This window comes from Rhamphochromis sp. 'chilingali', assembly GCF_963969265.1.
Source record: "Rhamphochromis sp. 'chilingali' genome assembly, chromosome: 6".
Classification (NCBI taxonomy): domain Eukaryota; kingdom Metazoa; phylum Chordata; class Actinopteri; order Cichliformes; family Cichlidae; genus Rhamphochromis; species Rhamphochromis sp. 'chilingali'.
This window is the reverse complement of record NC_137933.1, coordinates 22,391,273-22,418,529: the sequence shown is the minus strand read 5'-3', so window position 1 is coordinate 22,418,529 and position 27,257 is coordinate 22,391,273. Positions and strand designations below refer to the sequence as shown.

The window sequence follows — 27,257 nt, the reverse complement described above, 5'->3', positions numbered from 1 at the left end:
GTTCTTAGGTAAACATTTTTAACACTGTGTCAAATCGCGACTTCTCACAGTGACTTTTTTTATATAAAAGATATTTCAATCAGATTTGTTGAAAGACCTGTCCAGCGATGTATAAAGATAAATTAATGTTCTCACTGTGCGTGGATACACAAGAACTCTTACAACATTAAGACTAAGTTTGGTCATCTGCATCCTGAGACTCACACATGCTTGAAATGCTTTTGGCGCTTTGATTACTTTTGATGTTTAGCTTGTTGCCCGTTTCCGAGAAGAGGAGACGATAAAATCATCCCCAAGTTGGCGAGCACTCATCACCTGATTTCCTGGCTCATATCCATCCGTGAATTATTCCTTGCTTTGAGATTTTAGACCAATGAATCCCACATAAATACACTTGAGACACAGCTGCTCCGATATAACAGAGCATACACTTTTGATCTGATATATTTTGAAGCCTAATTTTGTGTTTTGTTTTGTTTTTTACGGCATATTATCTGCTTATATTTTGGTACCAGAAACAAGCAGAAATTTTATGGGTCTGTGTGCATTTGTGTGTCACGTGTGTATTATCTTTCTCAGACAGCACAGGTAATGTGATTGACCTGGTGAAAGATCCGCTCCCGGAGCTGCAGCTCTCCGAGGAGGATCGACAGAAGAACCTGGAGCTGCTTGAAGAGGCCAAGAAGGTCAGCGATCGCTTCCTGACACGCCGAGGCCGGCGATCCACCAGCAGCCTCACTGATTCGCCCACAGGTAGCGCGCACGCACAAACATACACAAACATAGAAACTAAAACATTGCACATAGATTTATGAGTGTGAAGCTGGTGTCTGAGCGTTTCATTTAAATTAAAGATGTTTATAGCTTCAATTTTTATTTCACAACCCCGCTACCTCAGGTCTTTCACCGACTCCAACGCCATCATCCTCACCGTGTTCATCGAGAAGCAGCTCACTTACTGTGGCCCCTCAGACCGGTGTGTGCTTTCTGTCTCATGTCTGGATTCTTTGGATTTATTAACAATAAACTACACTCCTCATTTTTAACCTTTTTCCTAATTTGGCGTCATTTTTTCACTCCTTGAGTTGGTGAAGATGATTTGTAAGTTGTTTTCTGCTCTTTCAGCAGCAGGACCCTCGGAGACGATCCAGGTAAAGAAACTGATCTCACTGTTAAACAGCTTTCACCCACAGTGGTGTGAAGTATGACATGTTTGCCACATTTGGCTCTTTTTGTGTGTGTTTTTTTAAATGTTCCTCTATTTAATTTGCTTTATATGAAGTGGAACATTGTCTCTGGAAAAAAAAAACAGAACAAAACAAAGAAAAAAAATCACCATTGGGCAAATTTTAATCAGGTTAGTAAATTTTAACAGAAGAAAGTTGTTATTATCTCTTGTAGTATCAGGAGGTGTTTCCAGGGAGGGAGCAGCCTGATGCAACCAGCCAGAACCAGGAGGTACGATCAACAGGCTTACTGTGTTTTTTTTATTTACACACCAAAACTCAAATGTCAAATGTGACGAGGAAAAACACAACTGATCATTGAAAGATTCAAAACGCCTCCCTGTGACCTTTGTCAAGATTTATTATGTTATTCTCAGGTATATATTATAAGTTGTCTGTTGTCTGAATTTCACACCAACCTCAGCTGTGCAGTCATGTGAAAAAGAAACACTTCACAGGACTCTATGCAGTCCTGATTCAGTGGCTTGTAGAGACGCCTCTAGCAGCAATACCTCGAAATCTTTATCTTTATCAGTCTCTCACAGCGTTGTGGAGGAATTTTGGCCCGCTCTGCATCACATTGCTTCAAGTTTGTTTGGTAATGATGAGTTCTTTGAACTCAAGGTCACGGTCAGAGGTCACATCTTTGAAAATCTCTTTGAATTCAAGATTCAAGAGCTTTATTGTCAATACAGTAGTATACACAGTATACAGTGTACCAAAATGCTGTTTCACCCTAAGGCCCCCCCCCCCCCCCCAACGTTCCATTTATGAATATATAAAGGATATATCTCCAAGAGATATAAAACTAGGAATTACAAATAAATAACATGCTAAGTAAAAATTAAGAGATAAAAAGGTACTAATTACTAACTATACAATTCTATGCAATACTAATGCATGCAATGAATGCAACAACTCAAAAAGGGAGTCAGCTAGAATTTTAACATTTGTGCCATATGTGTATTCACTAAGAGGCGGAGGGATTGCACCGACAGCCTCCAGGTTTTCTTTAGGTTCTCGGAGTGTTGCACGGCCTAAGCTCTGCACTGGGACGTCCACTCCTGGAAAAACTGTGGCATTGTGTTAATAATAAACTAATAACAAACTAATGAACTGACAAAGCTTCTGCTTTTATAGAGGTGCTCACACTTGCTGATGATCAGTTGATTAAGTGTATTTAATAATAGCACATGGCTGCTGCTTACCTTCTTAATTCCTGTGGAAGCAGTAAGGGTATACTCCGTTTTTCACAGGACAGTATACTCTGAATCTCAGCTTCTAACTATTAGTTTGTCCTCACAAGCATGCTGTAGTGCTACCCTAGCTTCTCTTATGAAGCACCAACATGTCCAACTGGAGTGTTATCCAACCGCTTTAATGCCTGATGAAATGCACATACAGTATTTCTCTCATATCTTGCCAACTTTAGGGAAAGCTGTTGGTGGACTGGAAGTTAGCTGACAAAAGGAAAGTGTCCTCGGGGACTCTCACACCTCGTTTTGCTGTTCAGAAAAACGGTGAACCCAAGAGTCCTACAGTTGTCAACAAATCAGACGAGTCAAATCGAAGTCCAAACCAGGCTCCAGCCACAGGGGTCGCCAAGCCTGTGCCCAGACCTTCTACTCAACAGGCACCGTGTACAGCAGAGATTAAGACTATTGGGGCCTTTCCACCACTAATGAGAGCTGTTTCCTGGGATGCTGTAGGCAGTCTTAACTCTAGAAATGGAGCCCCGGTTTTCCCTTCAGAAACTGAGGACAGTTTCTCAGACAAGCCCAAGGATGCTGGCTTAAAGACTTCGGGGTACAAGGATTTCCCCACCCCACCGGTGGGTGCACAGAAGCTGTCTAAACTCAGAGAGGTAAAGCAGCAATTCAGTCTTATTGTTATCATTTCCTCTTTTTATGTGCCAGCTGTCCATTTGGTAGAATGTTGTAACAATTATATAAAAATGCCATAATGTTTTGTGTGTGTGTGTGTGTGTGTGTGTGTGTGTGTGTGTGTGTGTGTGTGTGTGTGTGTGTGTGTGTGTGTGTGTGTGTGTGTGTGTGTGTGTGTGTGTGTGTGTGTGTGCGCGCGCACAGGAGCACAAGCTAATGCGAAACCAAAGCATCGTAGGATCGAAGTTACCAGAGCTGAGCGAAGCTGCTGAACAGGAAAAAGGTGACGCTCCTTGTTTGCCCTCTTGCCCTGTGTAAGACAGAAAGTACTTTCAGAAGCACATTCAGCACACTGAGGGTGTGCACTTCCTGAAATCTGATTCGCTTCAGAAAATGACGACTTTTTCTTTTCTTTCTTATCTGTTTTTTTTACCTCTATTCCACCCCTGACAGTACTGCAGCAGAAAGGAAACTTGTGCTCTCGTTTTTTATCAGCAGATGGCATTATTGTTAAAGCTTGTGAACCACAGAGCACCTGATGAAAAGAGGAAATTATGCTTATGTTCTGAGACTTTAAAAAGTCCAATCACTAAGATTTTGCTTGGAATTTACTCCGGTGAGAACTGGTTTGACCACCCAAAGATCGATGTATTTATATGGGACTAGTAGTAGTAACAACACTCTCCTCCTATCTCCTATTTGGTTTATGTCAGCTTGCACAGAAGATATCAAATTACCTTAAACTTAAATTATTCTCCAGAAATAATTTTGAGCTCTAATTTGTGTAGCATTGTGTCTGCAGATTCGCCGTCATCACTGAACACACCTACCAGTGACACAAATGAAAGATCCGACGCCATGCCCAACATTTCAGACTTGATGCTGAGAAAACTCAAACTTCATCGGGGTCTGCCTGGCTGGTGTGTAACAACCTGCTGCTGTAGTTAACATTTAATTTATAACCATCTATCTCACTGTTATGAGTAATGCTTCCATTCTCTCATTTCATTCCAGTGCTCCTCCACTCAGCGAAAAAGAAGTTGAGGTTGGTACCTGATCTCTGAATTTATATTCTCACCAAGAACTAGATAAGAGGATGGATAATGGGGTTTAGTCTGTAAATTAAAAGGGAGCAATACTGACACACTGGCCCTTATTCTGTTTATGCATGTGTACACTACATTAGGTACACCTAATTCAAACGTTATTAATGAAAATATCCAATCATGCACTCAGTGCATTGATCAGGGACATAGACACGATCAAGACGACTCACTGAAGTTCAAACTGCATCAGAATAAGGAGGAAACGTGATTTAAGAGACTTTGAATGTAACATGGTTGTCAGTGCCAGATGGGCTGGTCTGAGTAAGAAACTGCTGATCTGCTGGGTTTTTCCAAACAATCGTCTGTTCAAAGAAAATTTCCAGTGAGTGGCAGTTCTCTGGGTGAAAATGCTTTGTTGATATCAGAGGTCAGAGGAGAATGGCCAGACTGCTTTTGGGCTGATAGGAAGGCAAGAGTAACTCAAAAAAACACCCATTACAAATATCTCTGAATGCACAATGCATCAAACCTTGAAACAGATGGACTACAGTAGCAGAATACCACACTGGGTGCCGCTCCTATCACTAAGAACAGGAAACTGAGCACCTTTGGGACTGATTTGAGGCTACACCAAGCATCACTTTGACTGAAAATAGACAATAAATACTTCCATACTGATGTATCTGTGAAAATCTAATTTTACCTAATAATGCCAGTCGATATGATGTAATATAAAGTAATATTTATTGCAAATTTGGGAAATAATTTTGTTACAGCAGTTAGTTTGATAACTAATCTTAGTAAAAGACTGGAAACAGCTAAATGATGGTAACAAAATCCACCTAACAGCACTTCTGAAGCTCATTCACATATTTTCTGTGCACAAAGTCAGTTTACACAAATAAATGAGCAAATATGTTTCTATAGAAGCTAAAGACACTTTATCTTATGTAACGTTTGGAAGCCTGAAGGGAGTGGAGACTCGACCAATTTAAAAATGTAATTTACTTCTTTAAACAAAGAAAAGAAAAACGAAACATAAGTTTAAGCAGATTCCAAATGTTCCTTTTCAAATAAGACATATTTGCTTTAACGTTCTGACTTGCGCCTTTTAAATTATCCACAGTGATTAGCTGCACATGAGTTAGAATATAGCAAATCATAAAAGTGACTGCCAGCAGTAAAGTGTTTGCTTTGAACAGTGACTTGTGTTCAAACACTGGAAGCAGATGGATTGTTCCACTCAGGTTTGAGCTTTTTCAAGTACATGTGCAAGTGTTTGTAATAACCTGTTGTGTTCCCAAAGCAGATGCTTAGAATCATAAAAACGTTATAATTCCCTGCTGGGGATATTCTTGGGTAAAAGTTGCTCATGGAAGTTGTAAAATTATACAAGAGATGCAAAAACAATTACATGGTCATCAGAGGTTGCCTGCCTGGCTTCGGTGGTGTTCTGTCAACAGGAAAGTGTTTTTCTGTTCCTGATCAGTCCAAAGAGACTCTGTGTGATTTCCTGTGGAGAAAATCCAGGCATCTGTGACGCTGTAAGCCCCGGACTATAGCCTCTCGCGCTGCTCCCTCTGGGATGTGTCTGGATCAGGACAGTCAGAGGTCATAGATTTCCTCTCAGGCGTGTATGTTGGAAAAACCTCTGCAGATTAGCTTTGATCAACATAACAAAACATCAAGAGGTCGAATGCCACACTCACAGTTTGTTCCCCATGCTCATCTCAGGGACGCTTGATTCTCACACATCAGTAACCGCGTGCACCGACTCCCGTCTATGACTATTTACAATGAGTTCATGTGTTGCGATCACAGGCAGCTCACCTTCATTTTAATATGTTTCTTAATCTGAGTGTTGAACTGCATTAGCTTTCTTTCTACAGAATGCATTCGTCCAGCTGTCACTGGCGTTTCGTAATGACAACTACACTCTGGAGACGCGACTCAAGCAGTCAGAGAGGGAGAGGAACCTGACTGAGGAGGACACGGAAAAAGAATTAGACGACTTCAAAGGAGCGCTAAAGGTTGGTCCTCGAAAGCAGAGGCTGATGTAAGATAGATGATAACTTACAACAAAAGGAGATTTCCCCCTGGCTCTTTAGTGCTCATTCATTTATTGAATGTTTCCTGGACGTGTCCCACAGTAAATATTTTTCTTGCCTGAGTTAATTCAGGTGCAATAAAGGACGCACACTTTCTCTTCCTGAGATTTGCAACAACATGTTGTGTTTCTTGCAGATGACTGCGCCGATGTGGCAGAACCTGGAGCAGCGCGAAGCCTATCAGCGCCTAAAAGAGACGGTAGCAGTGCTGCACAGGCTTGCCACACGGCTCTCCAGCAGAGCAGAGATAGTGGGCGCAGTTCGCCAGGTGCAGTTACACACAGACGAATGAGAATTTTATACAATTTAGTGAAACATGCTGCGAAAATACACGAAACAGCTTATTGTTTAAACAACTGGTACTCCAGGAATGCCTGTTTGGCAGCGTTTTTTAAATTATGCTGAAGGATTTTTATCTGATGTCATGGCTGACCTCAGGCCAGCTAATGAAAACATCAGGAAAAGAGCTTCAGCTATTTAAAACCCCAAATCAATCAGATGAATCATTGCTTTTGTGTACAGCTACCAATCTATTAATAGCAATCTATTAATTCCTCTTTTTCATTCATGATGAGTGTGGATATTTTTAGAGAAATACTTGTTTGTGTTTTCCCATAATATCAAATAAATAATCTGTGTGTTTTCAGTTTATTTATAGTGTCATTAATTCACCTTTAAAAACATTTAACTTCACTTAAAATATCAGCAACATGATGGGAGAAGTCAAAGATATGTTGGACAAATCCATAAATACACAGGTTATTGTGTATTTGGTTTGTACATCTGTTGAATGATTTCCTCTCTATGTACAGTTTTTTAGTGGAAGCTCTTGTTTTTGTGCTCATGCTGTAACTTAAGCCTGCTTAGACTGGTTTTATTGTCTAACAGGAGAAGCGTATGAACAAGGCCACAGAGGTTATGATGCAGTATGTGGAAAATCTTAAGAGGACGTATGAGAAGGACCATGCAGAGCTCATGGAGTTTAAGAAGCTGGCCAACCAGAACTCGACTCGTTACGGAGTGTCTGTAGACCCTGGAGGTAAGATTACACTTGTGTTCCCTTTTCAGCACCGCTGCTGGCTTCATCTTCACTCGTATATTCCGCTAGGAAATTCCCACAGCGCCTGGAGTGTACTAATGCTGCATTACTGAGCAGCTTTACTGTCGATGTGGGAGAAACATCAGCATTTAAATGGTTACTGTGCTTTATTAATGCTGGTTCTTTGTCTCTCTTTATAAAGACGATGGACTTCCACGTCCATGTAGACCAATGCCCCTCATCCCTGGAAAGGTAAGCAATGAATTTTTTGTGTTTTTTTTCTGCTTCACGTTGTTGCACAGGTTTTGGATGTGCAACTGCCAGTCAGACAAAACAAGCAATATAAAGATTCAACCACTTGGCTGATTGTCATGGTTATTTTTCACAGTAGCTGTTTAAAAATATAAAAGTAAATCTGTACAGGTTGGTAGTTATCAACAGTGTCCACAGATCCAAAATTCTATTTAAGCGAGTTTCACAACTTGGGGGCCACAAATTCAAAAGCACAGTCACCTTTTGCCTTTTGTCATTAACTTCTTCTGACGCATCACCAACAGGATCAGCTGAGCTCAGAGAGCTAGTAGTTAGATATGGTTCCATACAGAAGTTCACTATTATACGGAGGCATCTGACCATGAAGAGCTCTAAAAGTGATTTGAAGAATCTTAAGTTGAACCCTAAACAACAATAAATAAAATAAAATAAAGAGACTAGACGAGGATAATGGTCTTAACCTCCTCGCCCCTATAAATTATGTCCCCATCGGCGCCTCTAGGGACCATGATTCCTATTCACTGACCAGTCCAAAGGGTCAGAGATAAATCCGTCCGCCAAAGTGGGTGGCAAGTATGACCATACTGTCATGCTGCGAGCACACCTAAAAATGTCTCGCCCTCCCCCGTTTTTACAGTTTTTTTCTGTTTCGTTTTTCTTTACAAAAAAGAAAAGTTATAGTGACTCTGTTTTTGTAAAACACAGTGCTCCATGTTTTGTCTTCTTTTCACCCGACCAGGTGCCTCGACGCAGGGTGAGCGTAGCGGTGGTGCCAAAGTTTAATCTTCTTAACATCCCGGGTCAGACCCCGGCCACAGCTGGCCAAGGCTCCAACGCAGGACCCACAACTGGTGCTGCTCTTCCTGTCCTGGTAGGTCTTCCTGTCCTGATGAGAAATGATGGGAAATGATGTATTAAGCATTTAGTACAATGACACCCACGCTCACAGATAAACTGCTGAGTTAAAGTTTCTCAGAGGATTCAACATATTCATCTCTTGTAAAATAAAATACTTCCACTCAAGTATTTCTGTAAATGTAGCTGGCATTTTTACAGACACAAACAGTTTTTAAAAGGAAAAAGTACTTTTTTAAAACTTTTTTTATGTGTCGTATGTGACAGATTGCTTGATACAAACAAATGTTTTTCTCTTTGATTCTCAGAGCAGTCCTCAGTAGCACATTGAAATAAAACTGTGGAGTTTCTGAATGAGTTCCTGCTAAAATAGTTCATCTTTATAAGAAACATATTAACACCAACTATCTGGCATATAGAAGATTACTCCTATAGAAGTTTACTTTACTTTAGCAGGGTCACTCGAGGTGTTTGACCATCGACATGAGTCGAAACTGGTACAATAAAGTCCATAAAGTATCAGACTGTCTGTCTCATATTAAAGCAATGATTACTGATCAGAGGACCCTGCATGCAAAGTGGAGTTTGCATCTTCCTTCCTGGGTTCTCTCCAGGTATTCTGCTTATCCAATACAAGGTTCCAGGTGCTGCTGGACACTATGCAAGGTATCACTGGGCATCTCAGGATAGCGAATTCAAAATTAGTTTCTGAACAAGTAGAGCTTGATCCTATAAATAACTCATCACTTCAATCTATGTCATCAATGAGTTCTCCGGGTTTACCAGAAGTGAACGTAGCTAGAAAAACCTTCATTTCCTTTGGGAAAGTCAAGGAAAGGCTAGATCTGTCCTGGCTTAGCAGTCAGTCAAATCTGGTTCCATAAACAAGTTGTGACATTCTTCTGCCACAGTGAAGGGAACCTGGCTGGACACTTGAATCCTCTCGAGGGACAATCACTAAAAACAATGTCAGCTCAAGAAATTCGAGGCAGTCCTCACAACACAGTTTTAGTCAGATTTGTTTTGCTGTCCTTGGTTAAAACTGTTGTATCACTCTGTCATTTTTCTTTTTTCTTTTTGAGATAATTCACATCTGTTGAGTGTGTACAAAATTCAAAATACACAGACCATAGCACAAAAACAAGGGTTATGTAACTGTGCCAAAAACCTTCTGAAATGTGAAATTAGTATTTCTCCAAGAGGAACTGAAAAATCAAAAATAGATAATAAAGTTTATAAAGGCCCGAAATGTTCAAGCATATGTTCATCCAGAGAAGTAAAGCCAATTGTAGCAAATACTGTTTTGTTATTAAGATTTAGATTAGGGTTACGATTTTTTTTAACACTTTTCTCCTCAGTGTGAAGCAAATGACGTGAAAGGCACCACCTCCACAGAGGCTGCACAACCAGGAACAGAATGGTATGTTTCTTGTATTAATATTGTTACACGTTCACACACACATACATGGCTGCATGTAAGTCACGTGCCACTGCTTAATTTTCAAGGTCATTCCTCAGTCCTCTCACCCCTGAACTTCTAATCATTTTTATCAAAAGCGCTCAGATGGGACTTCAGCTTGTTTTTGTGACCTTCAGGATGTTTTTAAAGTGCAGAAACAATTCCAGTGAGGTAAAAATAAACCTGAAAGCATTAAAAAAAAAAAAGCTAGAGTTGAGGGATATGCTATTACGGGACTGCTATCCAGTAATCTAAACATTTATGAAAGAGTTTGATGAAGTCCAGGCACAAGGCTCCAATCATATTGTAGTTATAAAGTCAGCCTGAGTAGAGCTCTCTCAGTGTCTGGGCTAGATGTTCTTTAAGGACAATCGCAATAACAAATGTGCAAAGTGCAATCACAGTTTTTCGTTTGTACTCATCGTTCTCGTGATGGTGGGATGCACATCCCACTCGGCCTGCGCTGCGTCTCATCCGTTATACGACCGGGCCGCAGTACTGTGATGGAACCTGACTGTAACAGTGTTTTGTTACATCTGCTGTGATCGTCACGGTGTCCAAGGCTAATTGTTCTTTCCTATCTGAAACAATGCAGTGGAAAGAGTGTGTCGGAGCAGGAAAATGAGCCAGCCAAGCCTTCAGTAAACCTGGAGGAGCTCCGAGCCGAGATCAAGGCAAATATCGAAGAGGAGGCCTATCAAAAAGGGTGAGGCCCTCTCTTCTGCTTTTTAGTGTAGATAAGCGGACAGTGTGATGACACAGTTGTTTATCAGAAATCATTTCAGTTGTGTGTCCCAATTTCACTTGTAAATGTGAATATTTCAAACGCAGCTACCAAGATGGACTGAAGCAAGGCAAGGCGCTTCAGGAAGAAAAATGTGAAGACGAAAGTGCTGCGGACAAATTGCTGGAAACAAAAAATAAGGACGAAGAGAGCGGAGAGAGGCTTAAGAACAGCAGGTGAACTCACTCTGTCATGTTAGAAAAGGAAATACAAATTGTGTATTTATGCTCATCTCTGATAGTATTGATATAAGCACAACAAATTATTTGTGCTCTTTTTGTAAATAATTCATGATCAGTGGAAGATGAATCTCTTTATTACACACAAAATGTTACATTTAATTGAAAATACATAAAAAAATTATAACAACACCACAAACCCATTTTTAAAATCACAAAGAGTGAGTTTATATCTACAGTACTCTGCAAAAGTCTTTAGCCACACCTCATTTCTCTCATGAGTTGCTGTGGGGATGGTAGACCTTATTACAGACCCACATGCAAGATGCTGAGACAGAATAACATAAGGTGAGCTTTTAATGCTGACAGCTACCAAGGTTTAAAAAGTCTGGAAAGTATCCAAGATGACGTATTAAGATGAGGAAAGCAAACATTCAGGGAACAATAGAAAGCACAAGGAAAGACCAGCACTAGGTAAGACACCTGCCAAGGACAACTCAACGAAAGTTAAGGGGAAATGGAGACAATAACTACAAGAAGTAATGAGGGAAGTGGAAACAGCTGGGAAATACAGCTGGAACTAATTAGAAATAACGCACCAAGGGAAGTAGAATTACACACAAAGAACAAGAGATGAAAGACCACCAAGATAAAACAGGAAAACACCTAACAGAGACAGAGACTTAACAGTAAGATGCAGGATAACTGAAACAAGGAACTGAGTACAAACAATGTCCATGAACAGAACCTAGATTACTAAACTAAAACTAGAAAGGCATAAAAATAAGGAAACCAACCCAGAAAGTGCTGAAAGTATAACACATAAAAAAACAGAAAAGATTAATAAGTCCAAGCACAAAACACTCAGTGATTTGTGCAGTGATTTATGGAAGCATTTGCAAACATATGTGAAAATAGAGCATAAAAGCAAACATAAACGGTACATGGATCAACTCAGGTCGTGTGTCAGGTCTTTGTTAATTTGCTATGTGTTGGCTTTTTTATGCTTGAATGATTCATTTGTCAAAACAAGAAAAAGAAAGAAAATAGTCAGGTACAAGGACTGGACTGAAAATGAGTGAAAACGCAGCCAATGTCTGGCAACTTTTGCTCAAGACCACTTTAAAAAATTACAGGAAAAAGCTCAAGACCTTGCACAGCTTGCAAAGGTTGCACAGCTGCATATAACTTTTACATGCGTATCGCTAAATTAATCTTGTGGGATTAAAAGTGAGAGTAAAATTAGCCTCCACAGCCATTATTTCAACAAATATATACGGTCTTTTTCCTTGTCTTTTTATAGTTTAGATAATGTCTGTAATTTAAAGAAACTTCTGTAGTTCCTCCATAATGAGCACTTTCCCCTGCCCAATATTTTGTCACCTGCTATATGAACTTATTATCTTTGCAGGAGGATGGAGGAAGTCCTGGCTGTTGTAGGCGAGTTCTGCCCCAAGGTATCCACGAGTCGGCGGCTTCTATGGCTCACTTTGACGCTGTTTGTGGCTGTGTGTGTGGTGTTCAGTATTTATTCATTCTTCAGTGACTATTACAACCGACACGAGGACACATAAGGGAAGAGGAACTTTGTGTGAGACACTGATTGAGATCTTTGGACTGGGTGTAAGAGTGCAACGAAAGAACCCGCTAAACAGAATAACAGAGACCTCATACATCACGTCTCTGCCAGTTTACCATATCATCAGACACACTTGAATCAAATGACCCCGATACTCAAGGGTCAGAGACATTTTGGGAGGCTTTATGGCTCGTGAGGCCTTCTTCATGGTCAGCAGAGATAAGTTATAATCTTGCTTGAAATGAAAAGTTGAAAGGATGTTTGCTGCAGCAAAAGATAAGATGATTCTGTTTAGGGACCAATTATATTGTGTGCTGAAATAGATATTTAATTAAATTAGATCTTGTAATTATACATTCTGGTTCTGGTACTTTGAATGCTGAATATGGCACTTTTTCATTAAATGCCACAGTAGAAACATTGTATATTTATCTACACAATAGAATCTCTCAGGTTTGATAGATAATGAAGTCCCTGAGAGACTTTTAATACATATTTAAAGAAAAATGTTTTTATCTGTTGTTTTTTCTATTAAAAAAATGTTTCAAATGTAAGCACATTCCACAGCAGTTCTTCAAGTGCAATACTCAGCTCATGGTTCTCATTTGTGCCATGTTTGATTGTTACTTCAGAGCACTGAGAGATTTTTTTTTCTTGTAAACGAGCACTGTTTAGACTTCATGATTCCTTTTCTGTCTTTGCACATGTGTGCCGCCTGTGCTGTCCGTTCTCTGTTCATTTTATGGTCTGTCACCTCTCCTTTAAATAAAAAGTGCCTGAAATATTTCCTCTAGTCATTTCAGTAGCGACAAATATTCGTTGCTATGAAAACTAAGTACTGCCAATGATTCAGTAGCTTGTAAAACCACCTTTAGCAGCAATAACTTGAAGTGTCAGAATTTTGGCCCATTCTTCTTTGTTGATCCATTTCATCGAGTTTGGGGGGCATTTATTCCTGCACAGATGTTTTAAAGTCGCACCACAGCATTTCCATTGAGTTGAGGTCTGCTGTATTTGATTCTCACCAAACACCAAACATGGAGCTGTGCATTAAGACCAAATATCTCCACTCTGTTCCAGAATAATCTGATATCCCCATATTGGTGTTGTTCCTGGATCATCATATTCAATGCTGGTCCAGGGTCAATATTGCAAGTATCCAATCACATTGTTATGATATAGTTTTGGAATGCAGGGGGAAAAAACCTGCCAATGTCCACAAAATTTTTATAAAAGGGGGCAGTTAGGGTCAGAGTTATGGTTGGGGGTTAGAATGTAATAGTCGATAAAGTTAAGGGGCTATAGTTATGGTTACAGGGTCTGCGTTAGGTGTGTGGTGTGATGGTGTGTATCCACACTGCAAAACTAGACCATGCTTTGTTCAGATGCAACTGTGCAAACAGAGGCCACAGGATACTTTTGCTGGAAAAATGTCTAAATTCTCTCACCAAGACCTGTTGGGAAATTCTATTGTGTTCCCATTTGAAAGTCTCATAGTCTAATTTAGTTTAATTCTATAACAACTTTAAGGACATGCAAACCCCACTCTTAGAGAGGTGATATGTACGATGAGCATTCTTGCTCTAATCCAGAGTGTCACCTCACATCTGTCAAAAACCCTGCTGCATCTTCGTCAGCAGGCTCTGCATCATTTCCTGCCATCGGGGCTTGCGGAGAAATGTTTTTGTGGAAATAGGAGGCCGCGTGCCAAAGGCTCATCTGAGGAGACCAAAGATAATAAGCGCACACATGATGGAGAATTTCCCAGAGAGAGGAAATCATCAGGACAGAAGAGAATCTCTTCTCGAGTGTATTACATCATGGTTTTCAGAAACTTTCACAACTCTACTGCAAATCCCACCTTTTGTGCTTTCACTTTATCCTTTTAATATATTGTTTGTACAGAATCATGGAATAGAATAGAATTACTATATACAGACTCTTTATTTTCATCACACAAAAAGTACAACAAAACTGTACGCAATTCTATTCAGTGCAAAGAGAGTAAGCAAACTATTTTAATAAACTTTCTTTTTCGATGTAATAAGATTCAAAAGAGAATTCTAATAAGTAAATGTGAGTGTTTATATTATATATATATATATATATATATATATATATATATATATATATATATATATTTGTGCCTGTAAAAATACTGGTTGCAGTTGAACCTGAAAACATAACTTGTTTATTGAAGTTTAACAACATTTCACATTAAAAATGCTGAATGGGAACACGTGTGCACTGCTTTTCCCCTTCTACTGAATTTCTGCAGATTAGTGTTTTTGATGTATTACTTATCGTCTCCTGAGCCCTGCTCCCAGAACATAGGATGGCTCTTGATCTGACCCATGTGCACTACTTCCTTCTTCCTTTTCCGTTATTCTCTGGCAGTGACAGAGTCCACACATCCCAGTGAGCATGATCACCTCTATTTAACCGTGCCTTTTGGCTCAGAGACACATAAACCTTGCAGCAGCAGTGATACCCAGCATTCATCTGTCTTTACTCTGACCAGTCATGAACATCATCTGGCTTTGCCTCCCAGCAGCGCTGCTCGTTACTTCAGCCTTGTCTGTTCAAATGACTGACATAAGGAACCTCAGAGGTAAGTTATTTCACATATTTTCTAATATGTACAAATATATATATATATATAGATTATTGTACTACCATATATAGTAAATATAAATATGCTTTTTCCAGTTTCCCCAGGATTCAATCAAAGTATTGCAGGAGTAATGCTGGTCACATCTTTAAATGAGCTCAACCAGCCTGAGTATGCTTTCAATGCCAGTGAAGCTCGCAGGCTCTGCTGGTCCTTTGGACTGAACATTGCTTCAAAAGCACAAGTACAGAAAGCTCTTTATAGAGGTTTAGAAACATGCAGGTGAGACCAAAGTGAGAGAAAAAAATCACCTCAGTATCACCTCTGAGTAATATAACGAGGAGCACCTAATGTAATATTTTGTTCAGGTTTGGATGGATTGATGAACACTTCGCAGTCATTCCCCGCATCCACCCAATTCCCAGCTGTGGCAGGAATAAGAGCGGCTTGGTGCCCTGGCGAGCCAGCGTAAAACAAAAGTTTGATGTGTTTTGCTTCAACGAGACAGGTGAGTAACTTTGCACCTGCATTTTACTTATGAAGAGACAAAAGATATTTAAAAAGTGATTGTGCATGCTGTTCACAGCTTTGTTATTCAAAGAATAAAACAGGTCTGCTGTATAGTCTATGTAAATAAGAATACATTAGTATTAATGAATACTCTTAACACAAACTTTGATTCTTTATTGTATTCGCATTGGATTTTAATTTGTATTCAGCAGCATTTTAGTATATTCCACATAACTAGGATGGGGAAAAAAAACAAAAAAAACATTGGAGAGCATTTTTATCGAAGGTTTTTCAAATACATACAATACACTCCTAGCACTTTCCAAAACATAATCATCATTTCAAACAGGAGGAAGTACAAAAGAAAAGAAAAAATAATCAGAATTGTTTGAAAATCGTCTAATCTTTGCACAGATGCAGCGATACAACGAATGGATGAAGTAACTGACAGTCCTTTGAAGAGCACACATGGCGTGGGTCACACACACCACACCACAACACCACCATCCACATCTTCCTCCTCGACTCCTGAAACGCTCGACAGTGAGATAGAACCAGCCCGCTTTGCCAGCAGCTCACAAAGCTTTACTGCAGGTATGGGACTCGTAATCTGAACTCTGTCACAGTCAGTTAACACAGCACAAGACTAATAGACAGGCAAAGGCCTCGTTATCAACAGTGTGCATGTTTCATATTTTAGGAAAAGCTGTGCTCATCTTCTGCTCCTGTGCGCTTCTTCTGCTTATAACAATCATCCTGACATACCTCAAATTGTAAGAGCTTTTTTTTTTATAATACATAAAACACAATAAAGTTTCTCTTGTTGCATATTATTACATCTTTTTCCTGTCCATCTGTTAATAAAAAACAGAAGACGTTGCTCTCAGAAGTCAGACGTGAAAGAGCAGAAAGAGTACATCCAGACAGAAGAGTGGATCTGTGTGAAGACCCCTACAGAAACCAAGAAAGCTGCTGAGGAAGATGAGAGGATAGAAGTGGGCGACGACGCACAGTAAACGTTATTCTGATGAGAAACTGTTTGTGATCCTCGATTTGTGTTAAATTAAGAGACAGAATGGCTGTAACGTGATTTCTTTTTGTATTCTGTTAAATGGTGCATTTTAGCCACTGGAGGGCAGTGTTTGTAATAAAATGATTTTAAATACTCATACGGGTTTGGTGTTCTACACAACAAAAACTCATAATAACAGCTTTTCTGCAGGTTTACCCACTTCTTAAATCCACATTATTCTAGTTTTTACTCTTCAGTATCTCTCAAGCTTTTTTAAAAGTCACTGAAGCTTGTTTTAAGCAAACTGTTTGTTTGTTCTCTCATTGGTAACTCTAATGTATGATATGGGCTGTGAAAAGTTTCTATGAGATCTTGTGGGCTTCCACAGCTTTGCCTTTGAATACTTGAGCATCGTCCCTTACAATTCAATTTTAGAAAACCCATCTGCTATTAATTTGCAATTAGTTAAGTATTGCTCTTTTAGTTTTAGTTTTATTGAAGTTTTTATTCCATCACAGCCAGCCAGAGGCACTTTTTACAAAATAAATAAATAAAGGTAAATGTAGATATCTTAGAGTGCAACATGCTTCGATTCTGTCAAATGTGAGGTCCTCTTTACTCGCTGTGGGAATTCATAGATTCAGCCTTCACTGCATCAACAATGAAGCTGAGTTCATTGCACAGCGTTTCGTGTCTGTAGGCCATCCGGACCTGGGCGACGTTGGTCTTACGGATATCGTTTCCTTCGGGTCCATCTTTCAGATAGTTCTCTCCCAGGAAGTGCATCTTATCCTTGCAAAAGTAATCACAACAGTAGGTGGAAGAAAGGATGATTAGATCTTGTGTGAGTTGACCAATGCCTGCTAAGACAGAATTTATGTTGTCTTTTTTCAAATGAAGGATGTGACCACACCTGGTGAGAAAACCCACTCTGCAGCACACTGTTCCTGGCTATTTCACACACATCACAGGTGCTGAACTTCCACAGCTGAGCTGCTATGGCGTACTCCTCCATCAGTGGTTCCTCAGAGGATACACAAATAGCAGATAAGCTTTATTCAGACTACAGAAATGAATCAAAATAACAAATACTGTATTAGTTAGGCAAACAATGGTTTTGGATCACTGAATGATGACCTGAAAACACAGTTTCCTGTAGATTTTTTATTTTTTATTTTTTTTACCTTGGTGTAGTGGAACAGCATGGGATCATCTGTGGACAGGGACACACACAGACCTTTGTGCAGGAAGTCTTTTAGCGGGCTTTTGGAGTATTCCAGGAACAGGCCATTGTTGCTGAGTGGAGACATTGCAATTGGTACCTGGGCTAGGTAGTACAGGTACTGCAGCACTGGGCTCTGTAGGAAGTTTGACAGAGGTGCTGCTCGTGAACGTGAAAGATGGGAAAACACACAAATGTACACACTGTCATTGTGTGTTTTATCTTAATGCTGAGTGAGTTGGAGTCCGTACTATAGCGGTGACCTTTGGGATATTCTGCAGTTTATAAGCAATGCTTTGTGGTTTACTGGTTTATAACTCGGGACAGTCGTGAGTACCTTCCTCAGGTTGAGTCCATGTGAGATGTTGTCAGCAGTGAGAAAGGCAGAGACCAGATGAGTGAGTGATCCAGCTTCTCCACAGTGGGGACGGAACTGGAAGGTGTTCAGTCCACACTCTCTATACAAGACGCAGAAGAGTATAATAAGCAACATCACATAACAGCATTTAATCATCTTCATCACACCGAGTGCCGATCAGCTTTAAGCATCAAGTAGTTCAGAACTGGCTTTCCTGTAATTTATTAGTCACTCTTCCACTGACAGTTATACAAAGTGACAGAATAAACTGTCTTTTGAGGGCTGGACACACACTGCTAGGTCAGGGTCTAACATGTCCTACATCCATGTCAAGTCTTCCTTCATCTATGTGTTTACAAAAGAAAAAAGTATTCTTATTGTCACACAAAGGAGTTGTCAGTTATTCGGCAGGGCAGATACCTCTTAAGCCGTCTGTGCGTTTCCAAAATTAGAATATTAAAAAATGAATCAGCTTTTATTTTTTATGGTCTTCACTGCTGGTACAACCTTTCTGTACATCTGAGATAAAACATTTAAATTGGGGCTTAAAGCATGTCTGCAACTTCATCTTAACCCTAATTTCTTGTCTGTTTCCCCATCTAAAGATTAATCATTACAGGGTAGAGTAATACAGCTTTATATCATGATATACACATATAGTTGACATGTTTTAACTGTCTTTACCTTGGGTTTCATATACTTATATTGAGTCACCCATTTAGCAGACATCAAGTAAATTCAATCTGCCTGCTTCTGATACTTCACCGTACCTGGGGAATGATACTTACTTTCTGAGGTTGTTGAGGACTATGATGTTTGCGTACATGTGGAAGATGTAGTAGCTGTATGGAGGATTTTCAACTGAAGTCCACTGTTCTGGTTTTGGGCTCCTGAAGGAGAACATGTGATCGCTGTGTTTGGACTCATCGTCCACGCTGTCAAAGCCAGACACCTGCATCCACAAAAACAGTCATTTTCTGCTGGGATTTTTTAATGAAGCCCGGCAGGTATTAATATTAAATGGTTATTAGTCATTTGTTTCCACAAATGTTACCAATCAACAGTCAGTTATTTTTATATTGTGCAATATATGGACAGACGTACTGGGCCACCTGCAGGTTACACCCACAGGAGCTTATACACCTGTGGCAATGGGACTAAAAACACCTGTACTTCAATATTAAGTAGTGGAACACAATACCTTTGCCCATACAGTGTATTTCTGAACAATTTTACATTTTATGAAGCCAGTTTATATTATAAAGACATGTTTTCATATTGATGCGTCATTATATTTTCATTGCCCTAATGGGTGCATCTGCTTACCACTACAGTATAGTCTGCTATATCACTCAACTATTATTATACTGCACATAAATGCATCATTTGAAGACATGAAGTACATCTTTTTGTGCAAAACTGATCCTCATAATATTTGCTGAGATCTGTTTTGGTACAACAAATCTTACATATTTGAGGAAAATGTGAAGTTCTTTGTGTTTCTGTGGGTTGACTGTGGCCTCAAACAAAGGAAGGAATATGTTCTCCAGCATCTTGGCAAAATTGGGTATCAGCTTCTTTAGCTTGAAAATATCACTGCAACATAAAAGTAAATTTTAGATTTCACAAAATGCATTTACATTAAAAGCCTGCATTTTCAGCATGAAGCACTTACTATATTCTGGGCACTTGAATCATCCACCTTATGTTTGGAGAGTATAATTTGTGGTCAATAAACCACTTGGACAGACTGTACCACTCGTCAGGAGACCTTCCGTAGATGGACAGGCGTGGCTCTACATGCTGATACTTGCTCTCCTCCAGGCCATGGGCCACTTCCTATAAAAAAAATGGTGAGAGGAAGAGTGCATCAAGTTTTCTCTGCATCACTCCGTCTTGAAATTGATGAAATGCTACAAATGATGATAGTACCTTTATGATGCAAGCAAAATACTCTCCATTAACAACATTGTCAGTTTTCAGGAAGATTTCGCGAAGCTCACTGGCTCCCACTGGGTTATACTTCGCATTGAACTTATCAAAGCGGTGGAAGGTTTGTCTCCCCTGTAAATGTAATAAATCATAAAGTGTGATTCAGAATCCCAGAATGATGCAAGCAGCAGAAAGACAAAATCTGAAATTCTTAAATATATTGTCTTAATGGAATATTTGAATTCAAAAGAATAGACAATATTTCTCACAGCATGTACGTCGAGAGAGTCCACAGTAAGGTCATAGGGGTCCTTGTTGAGGTGCTGGAAAACCTCTTTGAGTGTCATTCTTTGTCCACCCTTTTCTAAAACTACACGTTCTGCATCAGTCTGATACGTCTTCTGGATGAAGGTGAGCAGATGTTTCTGAGACATGCATGCAGCTGCATGAATGTGCGTGTCCACCTGCAAGAAAGAAACCGTATGTTCAGTCTGCACGCACTAATATCCTATATTTAACCCCTCCCAGTTGGGCATGCTCAGAAGGTATTCAGGCCCAGCAATCCAAGAGGCAACTAAAACAGATGTCTGAACCACCTCAACTAGCTTTTCCTTTCCAGATGGATCTCAGAGTGGAGGTGATGCTCTGTTGTGACAAAAGGAGCAGCAGCACTGAAAATGTGCTTCACTTTGTGCCAAAGATGCAGAACCAGCTCTTACTTTGGATGGTGTAATTGGTGAAGCTTCCCCTGAGGCTTCAGGCTCTGCCTCCTCTACAAACGACATTGCTGTCACATTCAGAAGTTCTTCAAAGTGCTTTTTGCCAAGCAATTAAATGATAACAGCTGCAGGTTAATCTGGGTAGTTTGCAGAGCATGCTTTAGTATCTACACTCACTTTAAAGTTCAGTCAGATGTAATGGTTGCCTCACTTCCCAGAGATGGAATACTAACCTTTCTAACATTGTAGAAATCTCTGTGAGGCACACGTTTTAATTCCTTGAGCTCAGCCATCTCATTGAGCATCTCATGGAGGTTGAATTTTGAACTCAAGAAATTTAGTCTCCTATGACAGTAGGTTTTCCTGAAAATTGAAAGTGACACTCAGTTCATTCTCTAAAAAGTGCAGAATGGATGATAACCGGTTTTTCAACCAGCATGTCTGCATAATTGTTTTGGAAACTTACGTGGGTCCATCTGCAGTCATGGCAAGCACATGACTCAGCTCTACAGCAAAGGTCTCCAAGTCTGGGTAAGGAAGGTCATGAGGCTGGTTTTGTTTGAAAGCCTCTTCATTATCATACACATAAACTATCCCATCCTTCATCTTCAGTTTATAATTTAGATCCTTGGGGATGTTGTCCATGCAGTAGGGATCCTCCCCAGCTTCTGAACATGGGCACATGTCTGGTGGTCGCAAAGGTTTTTCCATTACTTTCATATAAATTAGAACAAAGCATGTTTTTAAATTTTGTTATACATACAGCTCAGCTTCGTACATCATACCTGGAAGGACCTCATCTTCTTCGCTCCAGGTCGTGTTCTGAGCACTTCGTAGGAACTTGCTCGTCGTTCTGCAGAATCTGTGATAGGCTAGCTTTGAGTATTTCTCTCGAAGAAGCAGAGCTTTAAACAGATTTTTGGCGGCCTGATCATAGTCGTCCAGTGTGATCTGAGAGGAGGATGAGCATTAAACATAAATTCAAGTCTAATCCAATAGTAGTAATAGTGAAGGCTACACTGGATCATGGAGGGACACTGTGCAGTGACTGGCTGCTAGATTTTGAAGCAACAATGCTTTGACTGGCATCTAAATTCATCTTTTATACTTCAAAATGTAGACAGTTTTGCACTTTTAAGATTTTGAATTAATTCCTTCAGAGGGTGGCAGGAAGACATGCAGTTGTCTCTACTTCCAATAATTCGATTTTTTGGATACTGCACACTTAAATCATGCTACATTCAATTTGAAGATATTGTCATTTCACATTTGTCTGAGTTTTTTTTTTTTTACCATTTAATATTCAAATTCAAAATATTACATATGGGATGTATATGTATGTAACTACACCAGTTGGCACTTTCAACGAGAGTACTTACACCAGCACAGTAATCTCCACTAATAGTAACCCTCTGATAATCAGGGCAGTTTTCCTGCACAGATGAGCTGGTGGAACTGGGGGACATGAATGGTGTCACTAGGCGTGCCCAATCTGCATTGGCTGGGACTTGTAGGCAAAGTGACTTGGAACGAATCATCCTCAGGCTGTTCCTCCTGAAAAGTCAGCATCTTGATTAGCATTTGGTGCAAAGCTCACTTAAATGAACAAGTCTTTACCTAAAATCATGGTAAGATGACTCATTAAAAGGGGCCTATTATGCTCAGTTTTAACTTCACATTTATATCATTAGACTCCACAGAGCCGCTTTGCATTATTTACAGTTTGAACTTTGCACAATCTGTTTTAGTTCATCCCCCTTTACCCCCACCTTCCATTTTTATGGAAAAGAAAAGATTTAAATAACAGGTGGGTGTGGCTTCAATGCTAACAGTCAGAGCTGTGTGCCTAAGGAGACTATATTACATCATACAGAATCAAGACCACAAAAGAAAAATCAAAAGGAGCAGACTGAAAACTTTAAGTCTTGGCTCATGTATATGTAACACCACATAAATAATAAGCAAAACTGAAAATATACGTCTTATAAAGGGATTTTTGTTTTGTTTTTTATACTAGGATAATTTTGCTTGCATGAACAGACTGATCTGCGGTTCAGAGTCCAAGCAGGACTTACCTCTTAAGAGTCTCCTCTGACTGCTGCTCTGCCAGCTCCTTAAGCAGTTCATGGTCTTTGGCTTGCTGGAGGCCAATTGGGCAGTCCTCAGGCATCGTGAACATCGACAAGGCATTTTTGGTTTCTTCTTCTTTTAATGCCGATGCATATACTTTCTCTGCAAGCAACTGCGTCTCCTCCTCCACCTCACTCAGATTCACCTTTAGAAATTGACGAGGCATGTCTGCAAGAGACCAGAAGCATCAGTAAAATGGCCGGCGTCTGAAGTCTCTGACTGTAGAGTGCAAAGGAGGTCTGCAGTACTTGTCAGGACGTTAAATGCTCTGACTACTGTGTGGTGTTTTGTAAACAGGGAAATCTACCTGTGCACGTGTTTGGGGACAGGGCATTCATCATCGCAGGTCCTCTCTCGCCGCAGCAGGTAGACTTTATAACTATCACTGCGCCCAACAAACGCAATAAGTTGTTTATATTATAGTTACATTATAGCCGTTAATATCCCTGCTCTTATTTGCACAGTTTTTTCTTTTTCTGTTTTTAATAATTTTTTTAATTTTTAATAACTTACTAACTGTACTGTATTTTTTTCATTATGCTGCAAATTGTTTTTTGAATCTGCGTGCTCCATCTGCCTGTCACTTTGATGCTGGAACACCCAAATTTCCCCAGTAAGGGACAATAAAGGATATTTCTATTCTATTCTGTTTCATTATCCAACTATTGCACAGCATCACCACCTAGAGAGTTCTGAGTGAACTGTTTGTTAAAATGTTAAAAGCTAAAGTTCATGTCATGCATGATGTTTTTAACACCTCTTATATAAAGGAATGCAGTCAGCGCAATGCAGTAATATTTAATATCATTATTAACTGCAGTAACATTAATATTAAGTCATCGAATTTTCACGATATTTTCTGCTCAATAGTGATTGCGGTGCAATTATAGCTTCTTCATTCATCAAGTACTTTTCTAGATATGCATGTATTTATTTATTTATGAATTATTACAAGTCATTTTATGAATAAATGTTGTATGAAAATGCTGCATTGTTGTGCTTTTAATGCCTCTTAGTATATTTTAAACTTGGGCTGAATTATCACACTCCTCCAGGATAACGTACATCCCTACAAAGTGGGTCTTAAAATTGAAAAATATGCATATATGTAAAAACACTTTCTCAGTTATATTTAGAATAACATCTGGAAACTCGTGAACGTTGTTCAATTCAGATTAGATAACGTACTGAGACTTTATGGTACAACTTCCTCTCAAAGTTGAATGAAAATGACATTTTCTTCACTTTTGTAACCAAGAATTTCAAATTAAAGAGCATTCTTTGTCTTGTATTTTTGAGAAATACAATTGTTTATATTAAGAACTCACATAAGCTATTTACAGAAATTAACACCAGTTATTTTTTGCAATGTGAAGTTTTTCTTTTTTTAATTAGTGTGCACTCAAAAATGGGACTTTAGTACACACACACACCTCTAGGCAAATCAGAGTGGGTCGACCTGAAGACTTGTAAAGTTACAAGTTACATAAAAATAAACTACACTATTGTGTGTACTATACTTTGATATAAATAATGAACAGACCTGCATAAAATTCATTAAATCCCCACCAGACATATGTTGAAAGAATTTTGAATAACTTCCATTAGTTAAGTTAGTTCAACAACATTAACCAGATATGAAAGGAATGCAAGTCTTCTGTTAAAATAAACTCCTCTTTTTTGTCTCCTCTTTTGAATAGCAGTGATTCTCTTTTAGCTCTCATCAACACTACAACTGGAAAAAAAAAATCCCTTATTTTAACTACAGTATATACACGCAATCTGTTTACAGTATATCAAACCAAAAACGTGACCTAACAGACAGTGTCTTGATTATCATTGTAGTGGTGAAACAACAACAGAGAAAGACTGCGTGGTACATTGTAATCTGAGGCGGCTTCTGTTCTGCCAGGGTGTTTCCAGGAAGCTCATCAATCAGGACACACAGTATCCTGAATGCATCACCATCACCGTGGGCCTTTATGGCTCTACAACAACACTTTGGAAAGAAAGACTCAAAGCCACTTGGCTGATGGGTTCATGAATCATTAAACTTCCTCTCTTGCCACACACACCTAAATAATTTAGATGAAACCCATGCTTTTGTTTCATAAAAAAACTGTAGTTCAGTGCTTCACAACGAAGGGCAGTGAGGATTAAACTGGGATTCCTCATTTCTGAGTGATTTCTTTTTTCAGGGCTACCTGTAAGCAAAAACTACTAAAGGCAACATATTTGTGTATAGAAAGGAATAAACAAAAAACTGATAAGTGTGAAAGACAAGACTAAGTATATGCATTATTTGGCAGACTTTGCACAAATTACAGCAGGACCTGGCCTGTGCTTGCAATACAGCCTAATGTTCAGTGTGCTAAACTGCCCTCGCCCATATATCAGAGTTAAATAGAGGAATGACCTACGATGTAGTCTTTGTAATATATTAAATATAATAAATATAATATAATATTGATTCATTTTATAATATTAAAATGAATCAAGTTAAATGAACATGAAATAAAATATACATAAAGACGAATGTTTTTATAGACAGCAGCTGCTGAAACAGCCATGAATGCTGCCTTCAAACAACACCAACAACAACGTTAGCACCAAAGTTCAACCTAAACCTGACCTCAGGCCGGCCTCAAGCTGGCCTACATCCTTTTTAATAGCGTCTGCATGTCCATCGCCTTACACGACATTACATTCTGATAGGAGATCAAATTAAATCTGACCGATTCTGCACTCTGCTTACCTGACCGCTCACCTATGCACGCCATCTGCACCGCATGACTGACAAAAGAGGGGGCGGGTCTGCGAGGTGGCTTTTGAGGAAAATCTGTCCCAGGATTTACCGGAAAGGTCGATGGGTTAACGAGGTAAGTCGAGCTTGAACTCGGAGTAAAGGGGGCTCTCTAGGTCACCGCGGGAGCTCATGCTGAACACACAGACTGGTCCATAGTTTCGGTTTAAAATCGTCTGTCTGTATGCTCTATCTGCGACAGATTATTTACTGGATAAATGTGTTCTATAGATTAAATCTGTTGAGCCGCATTTTACTAACAGCACTGCTTAAGTTTTTTGTTTGTTTCTTGCGTTGTTTTGGGCTCAGTAGCTTTCACTTCAGTGGGATTTACACACTCAGATGCAAAAATGCGTGAATGTCCTTCATGTTTGTTCCTAGTCTGCTCTCATGTCTGTTTGTCATTTGACGCGTTTGACGCTGCTGTCATTTCAGATAAAAGAACACGGGTTAAAAAAGCATCCGTGCGGGCCAATTCTGTAATTCTATCATTTGCATTATAACATGTCTGCCAAAAAATGACTGGCGATGTTTGAATGCGTTTTGCCCCCATAGACTTTTTTATGTTGATGAATAGAATTTAGTCGCCATGATTTAGAACGTTATTCTACCAACTCTGCGTTTTACATTATATTCAGATTTATTTAGTTATTTATTTATTGCGACTTCTGGTGACATCTTCTGCAGATCTCTCTTGAAAAATATATTTTTATTCCCAATGAGACTTAATCTGGATAAATAAATAAAAATATATTTCTTTGTTAAACATTGATTGCAGCGCCTACCCTGTGACAAAAATGTTCTCAGAATGACTTGTTATCATTCACGAGAGATATGTTTGCCAGATTATGGGTCAATAAGTCAAGAATCACTTTTCTTTTCTTTTCTTTTTTGACTCACAGTCATTTCTTATTTTTCTCAAAGTGAAAACTGTATATTTATAGCAGAAATAACTTAAGTAAATACAGTAAGATGAGTCTTTTATACTAAAGTGTACTTAATAAAGACAAAATGAATGGTCTAATATGTAGTAATGATATTTAGAATGTGGTAACTGATGAATGGGGCATCCAATCCAAATCTACTGCTGAAACCTGGACATGTTAACCTGCACAAAACCCTGAAAATAATTTTTAAACCCACCTGTTCTAAAGCACAAGGCTGGCCTGCTTACTATTTGGCTATTATGTTTAGTCTAGCACACCAAATATCCATTATAATAAGTACATTTAATCCTAACCTTTGGGTAATAATACCAACATCTACTCATTGTTTAACAAAATTTGAACTGTTTACTTTTATTTAACAGGAGATGTAGGCTTTTTTTTTCTTTTTTTAAAAAATATTTCAACCACTTTCAGCTGGAATTTTGGATTCTTCCCCTTTTAAACTTTTACTTGCTATTTTTATCAATTTGGATTCCTTTCAGGTTCCTGTTTCTCTTTCTTATGATTTCCTTAAGTTAACTTTCTCATTCAAAGCTGCTGTGGTCCTATACACTGACACCCATTTGGAGCTGCTGAAGCCTA

The 27,257-nt window shown here is 39.2% G+C and overlaps 3 protein-coding genes across 3 annotated transcripts in view; 2 read left to right on the top strand and 1 right to left on the bottom strand.

Moving 5' to 3' along the window:
- The window catches only part of mrvi1 (murine retrovirus integration site 1 homolog), a 33,159-nt gene extending 19,958 nt beyond the window's left edge, over nt 1-13,201 (top strand). Inside the window, exons 13-29 of the mRNA XM_080884352.1 lie at nt 580-753; nt 899-976; nt 1,126-1,151; nt 1,402-1,458; nt 2,659-3,090; nt 3,314-3,392; nt 3,912-4,029; nt 4,124-4,154; nt 6,045-6,185; nt 6,400-6,531; nt 7,152-7,302; nt 7,505-7,554; nt 8,315-8,446; nt 9,789-9,850; nt 10,485-10,595; nt 10,721-10,849; nt 12,264-13,201. Coding sequence (XP_080740478.1) covers nt 580-753; nt 899-976; nt 1,126-1,151; nt 1,402-1,458; nt 2,659-3,090; nt 3,314-3,392; nt 3,912-4,029; nt 4,124-4,154; nt 6,045-6,185; nt 6,400-6,531; nt 7,152-7,302; nt 7,505-7,554; nt 8,315-8,446; nt 9,789-9,850; nt 10,485-10,595; nt 10,721-10,849; nt 12,264-12,426 — 2,066 coding nt within the window. The 3' untranslated portion in view covers nt 12,427-13,201. The remainder of the gene's footprint in view (nt 1-579; nt 754-898; nt 977-1,125; nt 1,152-1,401; nt 1,459-2,658; nt 3,091-3,313; nt 3,393-3,911; nt 4,030-4,123; nt 4,155-6,044; nt 6,186-6,399; nt 6,532-7,151; nt 7,303-7,504; nt 7,555-8,314; nt 8,447-9,788; nt 9,851-10,484; nt 10,596-10,720; nt 10,850-12,263) is intronic.
- A 1,705-nt stretch (nt 13,202-14,906) lies between these two features.
- lyve1a (lymphatic vessel endothelial hyaluronic receptor 1a) lies at nt 14,907-16,579 on the top strand. The gene is made up of 6 exons (XM_080884640.1): nt 14,907-15,042; nt 15,141-15,324; nt 15,411-15,550; nt 15,967-16,146; nt 16,253-16,325; nt 16,424-16,579. The coding sequence occupies exons 1-6, from the start codon at nt 14,955-14,957 to the stop codon at nt 16,566-16,568; spliced, it is 810 nt and encodes a 269-aa protein (XP_080740766.1). The 5' UTR covers nt 14,907-14,954; the 3' UTR covers nt 16,569-16,579.
- Nucleotides 16,580-17,174: 595 nt separating this feature from the next.
- On the bottom strand, nt 17,175-25,705 carry ampd3a (adenosine monophosphate deaminase 3a; the record flags this gene model as incomplete). The annotated part of the gene is made up of 15 exons (XM_080884639.1): nt 17,175-17,356; nt 17,478-17,588; nt 17,749-17,922; nt 18,124-18,244; nt 18,933-19,096; nt 19,614-19,740; nt 19,820-19,983; nt 20,077-20,208; nt 20,346-20,540; nt 21,029-21,158; nt 21,262-21,481; nt 21,581-21,746; nt 22,175-22,349; nt 22,871-23,093; nt 25,681-25,705. The coding sequence occupies 15 exons, from the start codon at nt 25,703-25,705 to the stop codon at nt 17,180-17,182; spliced, it is 2,304 nt and encodes a 767-aa protein (XP_080740765.1). The 3' UTR covers nt 17,175-17,179.
- Between the last annotated feature and the right edge of the window lie 1,552 nt (nt 25,706-27,257).